Source organism: Crassostrea angulata, chromosome 6, assembly GCF_025612915.1.
Source record: "Crassostrea angulata isolate pt1a10 chromosome 6, ASM2561291v2, whole genome shotgun sequence".
Taxonomy (NCBI): domain Eukaryota; kingdom Metazoa; phylum Mollusca; class Bivalvia; order Ostreida; family Ostreidae; genus Magallana; species Magallana angulata.
The window spans coordinates 23354934-23362805 of record NC_069116.1 but is presented as its reverse complement, the minus strand read 5'-3'; the positions used below and the strand labels follow the sequence as shown (position 1 = coordinate 23362805).

General features: G+C 34.8%; 1 protein-coding gene across 1 annotated transcript; it reads right to left on the bottom strand.

Annotated features, from left to right (window-relative positions):
* On the bottom strand, positions 1 to 1801 carry LOC128190470 (ras-related protein RabZ-like). The gene is made up of 4 exons (XM_052862539.1): positions 1297 to 1801; positions 1109 to 1194; positions 814 to 997; positions 1 to 679 (listed from the first exon to the last, which is right to left on the bottom strand). Exons 1-4 carry the CDS (start codon positions 1799 to 1801, stop codon positions 486 to 488), a joined length of 969 nt encoding a protein of 322 aa, XP_052718499.1. The 3' UTR covers positions 1 to 485.
* Between the last annotated feature and the right edge of the window lie 6071 nt (positions 1802 to 7872).

The following is a 7872-nucleotide window of genomic DNA, read 5'->3' as shown; positions in this document are numbered from 1 at the left end:
GAACCTCTTTAGGACGTCCTGATATTATGTGCAAACCATAATTGATTTCTCAAAGATGCATCAAAAGTAACATTAATTGTGTCATTTCTTTCCAGTAAAGAAAAATATATTTGATTTTAAAAATATGTTTCTTTTAATAAAAAAAAAATGTTTCACTATAGCATGGAATGATTTATTTTCTGTCACAAATTACTCTTATAGCTCGTTCAATGTTAAAATCCACTTATTAAAGACATTTTATTTGCGGCCGTTAATTTTACGACTGCGCTAGTATGATATGGTCACCATTTTAATGAAGTAGTTTCTTTTAATAACAAAATACATGTTTTAACTTTAAGATACATATATTAAAAAGGATCATTGTACACCAGTTTTTCATCATTTATTGATATTTCCACATTGTATAAGAGTGTTAATATTTTTTCGTTTTTGGTTTTCAATTGACTTGGTCAGCAATTATCACACTTGAGAGCACGCAGCGTTTCTTATCTTGTGAAAGCACGCTGAAGTCTACGTCGGACAGCGTTGACAAATCCATGGAAACATTGTTTCTGTGTCTCTGCCACAGATTCGTCTACCTGCTTAATGATTTCTCTGAACAGTTCGTCCAAATTGTACTTCATCGTAAGAGAAGTTTCGAAATACTGGCAGTTGTGAATATCAGCTACTCGTATGGCTTCTGAAGGGGAAATATACGATGTGAATTTTTAAAAAATGTTAATTAAAAAAAACTCGGGCGTAACTTACATTATATGAATACAAAACTTGTAAATTTCATTTTTTTATGTAAAGGCCAGAACTGAAATAGCTTACCATTTGTTGATACCTTGCGATACCGAATCATGTCTGATTTGTTTGCCACAAGAAATATAGGAATGTTCTCTCGATGACTCTTCCTGATGTTCTGGACGCAGAGTTTCGCGAACTGAAATGAAGCTTTGTCCGAAACAGCGAACATGACGATACAAGCGTCTGCCTCTTCGTCCTCACTCGACGTCTGCAATTTTAAAAAAAAAATATGATTAATTAATCTAGTGTATATTTTTATCAGTTTGCATTTTGTCCGTTTGACATTATCATTGTAGGAAGCAATTTTCATATCACTTACTGTTTCGTAAAGAGCATCTTTTTTCTCAAAGGTAAAACACCTCAAGGAATCAGAATTTGTGCACATGATGGTGGCGTATTGCTGACCTGAAATGCAGATACTGTACATTTGAAAAAAAAAAATCCTGTAAAAATTAAAAAAAGTAATAAAAAAAACCCCAAAAAACCTAAGATAAAAAGTCCTCCTACCTTTGCATGAAAGATTTTCTGATGACTGCAGAAGGTGAAGAAAACTTCTTCTTCCAACGTTGGATTTACCGTATACCTCAATAAGCTTGCCTACATTTTTTTCATCATACGGAATTGGCACCCAGTTAAAGTCATTTGCTGATTTTGAGGATGCAGATTTACACTTGAGTTTGCTTGGTCGCATTTCTTTTTGCCCATCATTATTGTTTTTGAGAATTAGACCTCTGTTTCTAACTTGGAAGTTGATTTTATGCTTTACAAGGGCGTCTGAATGACTAAATCTTCGGTGGTCAATGATGAACCGTGTTTCAACACATGCAATCTTACGAGGGTTATTCACAGACAGTGAACGCACCTTGTCCTTGGTTCCTGTCAACGTGTGGCGATTTAGATTACTACAAGATTCCGAATTCTCTCTGTCATTCGTCAGCATTTTGTCTGCTGCTAAGCACACTATTCCTTTTCTAAGTGCTGAAATTCTTCTGTTTTCTTTTAAAATCGGCATTTCGTCGCTTTATTTGCAGCGTTCAGCTGTGTTTGGCTTTATATACCAGTGAGTGATCGTAGGCTTAACCGAGAAATACAAGTCTATTAACACTTTTCTCGCTGTTAAAAATATGTTTACGGATAGAAGACATTCATTAAATTTATATAGTAAACAATTATACAATTTCGATTCAAAAACAAATTAATTGTAAACAGTTTCAAAATAAGGCGATTGTTTTGATTCCAAAACAAATCTAGGATTTTACAAAACTGAATATTATTTCTTCTGCTCATAGGTTTTATCATTTATGTACAATTTGTATTTTATATCAAATATGCACTTTGGTTAAACTTTTAAACTTTATTTCGGAAGGCTAGTAAATGATTTACATTTAGTTAAAGAATAAGGAATCATTCTTTGAGTATTATGAGGTTATAATATCGGTCGAGGCGTGATGAAATCTATCATTATTGGATTTGATCATGCCCCGACCAAAAATGTCACCTAACAATATTCAAAGAATGATTCCTTATTACTCACTGGTATATTTATTTACCATTTAATATTAGAATATTAATTATTCAAACCCCGCTTGTGTCCCAGCAATACGTCATCTGCATCTATTTTACTGTACATTACAAAATCGATTCGAATAGTGTTATCACAAACAAAGTCATTGAAAATTGTAAATATTATAGAAAACAACAAGGAAGATCTGATTGGATATCAAGTATTTTAAGAAGTTGTTTATGAAAATTCAGTTATAGATTGGTTAAGAAAGAAAATTAAATTTTAATCCGACATCCTTTGCCGGAAATTTAAATTAATCAATCAGCTTATTTACAAAGATTGAAATGATATGAGGATGCCAGTGCAAGGCGGAAAGATTTTAAAGAGGTTCGCTCTTTAGGTTTTGATTAGCTATTTTGGGTCACCTCTAGTTTGAAAATTCTGTATCACATATTAATTCTAGTAGTATATTTATATTTTACAATGCCAAACAAATTTTATTGAATAAAATTGGTTTTTTTAGCTCACCTGAGTTGAAAGCTCAAGTGAGCTATTCTGATCACATTTTGTCTGTCGTCCGTCTGTCCATAAACTTTTCACATTTTCAACATCTTCTCAAGAACTACAGGACCAATTTCAACCAAACTTAGCACAAATCATTCTTAGGCAAAGGGGATTCAAAGTTGTGAAAATTAAGGGTCACACCCGTTTTCAAAGGGAGATAATTAGAAATTAATGAAAAATTTCGAGAAATTTTTAAAAATCTTCTTCTCAGAAACTAATCAGCCAGGAAAGCTGAAACTTGTGTGAAGGTATCCTCAGGTAGTGTAGATTCAAAGTTGTGAAAATCATGACCCCGGGGGTAGGATGGGGCCACAATGGGGGCTCGAAGTTTTTCGTAGGAAAATATAGAGTAAATCTTTAAAAATCTTTTTCTCAAAAACTAATCAGCCAGGAAAGCTGAAACTTGTGTGGAAGCATCCTAAGGTAGTGTAGATTCAAAGTTGTGAAAATTGTGACCCCCGGGGGTAGGGTGGGGCCACAATGGGGGCTCAAGATTTTACATAGGAATATATAGAGTAAATCTTTAAAAATCTTCTTCTAAAAAAAATAATCAGACAGGAAAGCTGAAACTTGTGTGGAAGCATCCTTAAGAAGTGTAGATTTAAAGTTGCGAAAATCATGCCCCCGGGGTAGGGTGGAGTCACAATGGGGGGTCGAAGTTTTACATAGGAATATATAGAGTAAATTTTTAAAAATCCTCTTCTCAGAAACTAATCAGCCAGGAAAGCTGAAACTTGTGTGGAAGCATCCTTAAGTAGTGTAGATTCAAAGTTGTGAAAATCATGACCCCCGGGGGTAGGCTGGGGCCACCATAGTGGGTGTTAACGTTTCACATAGGAATATATAGACTAAATCTTTAAAATCTTCTTTTCAGAAACTAATCAGCCAGGAAAGCTGAAACTTGTGTGGAAGCATCCTCAGGTAGTGTAGATTCCAAGTTGTGAAAATCATGACCCCCGGGGTAGGGTGGGGTCACAATGGTGGGTCGAAGTTTTACATAGGAATATAGAGTTAATTTTTAAAAATCCTCTTCTCAGAAACTAATCAGCCAGGAAAGCTGAAACTTGTGTGGGAGCATCCTCAGGTAGTGTAGATTCCAAGTTGTGAAAATCATGACCCCCGGGGTAGGGTGGGGTCACAATGGTGGGTCGAAGTTTTACATAGGAATATATAGAGTAAATTTTTAAAAATCCTCTTCTCAGAAACTAATCAGCCAGGAAAGCTGAAACTTGTGTGGAAGCATCCTTAAGTAGTGTAGATTCAAAGTTGTGAAAATCATGACCCCCGGGGGTAGGCTGGGGCCACCATAGTGGGTGTTAACGTTTCACAAAGGAATATATAGAGTAAATCTTTAAAAATCTTCTTCTCAGAAACTAATCAGCCAGGAAAGCTGAAACTTGTGTGGAAGCATCCTCTGGTAGTGTAGATTCCAAGTTGTGAAAATCATGACCCCGGGGTAGGGTGGAGTCACAATGGGGGGTCGAAGATTTGCATAGGAATATATAGAGAAAATTTTTAAAAATCCTTTTCTCAGAAACTAATCAGCCAGGAAAGCTGAAACTTGAGTAGAAGTATCCTTAGGTATTGTAGATTCAAAGTTGTGAAAATCATGACCCCGTTGGTAGGGTGGGGCAACCATAGTTGGTGTTATAGTTTTACATAGGAATGTATAGAGTAAATCTTTCAAAATCTTCTTCTCAGAAACTAATCAGCCAGGAATGAAACTCATGACCCCCGGGGGTAGGGTGGGGTCACAATGGGGGCTCGAAGTTTTACATAGGAATATATAGAGTAAATCTTTAAAAAATCTTCTTCTCAGAAACTTATCAGCCAGGAAAGCTGAAACTTGACTGGAAGCATCCTCAGGTAGTGTAGATTCAAAGTTGTGAAAATCATGATCCCTGGGGGTAGGGTGGGGCCACATTTTGGGGGGGGGTGTTAAAGTTTTACATAGGAATATATAGAGTAAATCTTTAAAAATATTCTTCTCAGAAACTAATCAGCCAGATGATTCTTTCTACTTGTTAAGACTTTGTCTCCAGGACAATTCTTCGGCCTCACAAGAAGGTTCAGAGTTTGATGTAGTTTTATATCCCATATATAAACAATTGTTAAGGATCTTTTTGAGAACTGCAATACTCTACATGTGATATGACTATAAAATCATCCTGTTAGAAAGGGGACTAATGATTACGAACATAAGAATATCCAGGGGGAAAATGGATTTTATTTATACAGGATCTACATGTATTATTGTACATTGTCCAGATTGTTTGTATTATGACTCCATCAAGCTGATTTTATCATACCTATTGTTCCTCAGGTGAGCGATGTGGCCCATGGGCCTCTTGTTAAAAAATTACATTTTTACAGGGTTTAGTGAGGGGCTATATTTTGTGCCAGAGGTTTTCAATAAGGAAATGAACAACTTTCAGAACTCACTAGTTTTAGAGTACTGTTACTTTAGCCTCCTAATTTTCAACGCAGACCAAACTTCTAGATAATTTGTGTATTACGATAGATTAATGATGTTCTAAAACATATTAAAGCAATATTTTAATATTTCTATCCGTTTATTTTGGCATATTTAGCTTATATTTCATAGAAGTTAATAAAAAATTAACTCCAATTTTGGCCTTAAATTAGCTTATTTCATGCTATACCTCAAATTTTTGAGATGTGACTCCAACTTGTTTAACTTTTAAATGAGACACTAAATATGTATAAATCTTTTTGTGTGCAAAGTTTTGGAAGGATGACAATACTCAAATTTTTTTTATTTGCGTTATAATTTGATTACTCCAAAATTTTGTTACATATCTTGTTGTGTTTCTTATGTACTGGCCTTTGAAGCCACCATTTAAGCAAGAATTTTTTTAAACTTTGACTTAGATTTCACTTTCGTAGTCAATACTTGTGTTCAACTTCATACTGTATAAAAATCATAACTAAATAATAGTTTAAACTGTAAATATTTGTTTGATTTCTTCAAATTATCAATTTCCATGTCAAATTTTAGCAAAACTTTCAGGAAAATTATCATTTCTGTTTGGGACCCCATATTTCAAAAAAATGGCATGTGACATAGGTCACAAATGAAATAAATGAACATTTAGGTTCCCATCTTTATATCCAATTGGTTTTCGGATGCTTGGCATTACTATTATTTCAGGTGCCAACATCCTTGAGGCGATTCGAAAAATTCCACGAATAAATTTATTTTTTTAATGGAGTCGTCTTAGACTAACGAACGAATATAGATCAATGACAAGTTTACATGTAGAGTTTATCTTAGATCTAGATAAGTCACATTTGATTGTTCTTTCTTGAAATTTAATAATTGGTTTTCTTAAAGTTAAAAAAAAAGAACGGATGTTTTTGTACGCCATTACATTGACATGAGATAATTCCATCCTAAAATCTTGCAACAAGGACAATGAAACCTATAATATTGGTGAAAACTGAATAACCATGAAAATAGATTGCATGACCGAATATTGAAAAGATGCAAGACTGATAGAAAACAATGTTCCCATATTTGTTAACTTTCAAGATAGCTTTTATGTTTATATGTTTTCATAGATACACTAAAGATGGTTATTATACATGTTTTATTTAAAACAGAAGAATCCAATCGACTTATCAACATCAGGACATTATGGCCATTAATGAAAATACATGACTTTAACTCCCACATATGTGATAGTACAGAAAAAAAGTATTAAATCAATACAATAATACTATGTGGCCAGATTGGCGCAGTTTTGGGGCCTGAATCCTTGTTCGAGGGACAATGAATTTCATTTTAGATGAAGGACTTGGTGGACATTATCATGTATTTATTTTTATCTCAAATATATGGGTGGAGTTTTTAAGGTCTAAAACATTTTACTATTTTGCTATAATAGAGCAATATAGTAGACAGGGGTCATGAATTTCACAATTTAGGTTGAGGGCTTCATGACATCATAACCATTCATTTAGTTGTTCTCAAATATTTAGGGGAGTAGAGAAGAAGGTTTTCTAAGATTTGTTTTATTTTTACTATATGACCATGTAAGCCCCACTCTACGGTCTGAACCCCTGACCCAGGGGCCATGAATTTCACAATTTTAGTAAGGGGCTTCATTACTATTCATTTAGTTTTCCCCATATGTGTGGTAGTAGGAAGAATTTTAGCTCACCTGACCTGAAAGCTCAAGTGAGCTATTCTGATCACATTTTTTTCTGTCGTCAGTCCTTCTGTCTGTCAGTCCGTTTGTCTGTAAACTTTTTACATTTTCAACATCTTCTCCGGAACCACTGGGCCAATTTCAACCAAACTTGGCACAAAGCATCCTGAGGCAAAGGGGATTCAAAGTTGTGAAAATCAAGGACCAAGGAAATTTCCTAGAAAAATCTTCACAAAACCCAATAGGCCAGATGAGCTGAAACTTGTGTGGAAGCATTTTCAGGTAATGTAGATTCAAACTTGTGAAAATCATGACCCCTGGGGTAGGGTGGGGTCACAATAGGGGTCGAATTTTTACATAGGAATATATATAGTAAATCTTTTAAGATCTTCTCAGAAACTAATCAGCCAGGAAAGCTGAAACTTGTGTGAAAGCATTCTAAGGTAGTGTAGATTTAAAGTTGTGAAAATCATGATCCCCCGGGGGGGGGGGGGGGGGGGGTAGGGGGGACCACAATTGGGGGGGGGGTCGAAATTTTACATAGGAATATATAGAGTAAATCTTTAAATATCTTTTTCTCAGAAACCAATTGGCTAAAAAAGATAAAAGTTAAGTCTATGAATTCTCAGGTAGGGTGATTCAAGTTTGTATAAATCATGACCCCCGGGGATAGCACGGGGTCACAACGTTGCGAGGAGGGGGGGGGGGCAAAAATTAATATAGGAATATATCATGTATATTGGGAAAAATCATTTTGCCTAGAAAAGTTGTAACTTTAGTGAAAGTAACCTCAGATAAATCAATGTAGATTCAAACAGGTTCAAATTAAAAACTTGAGGAGTA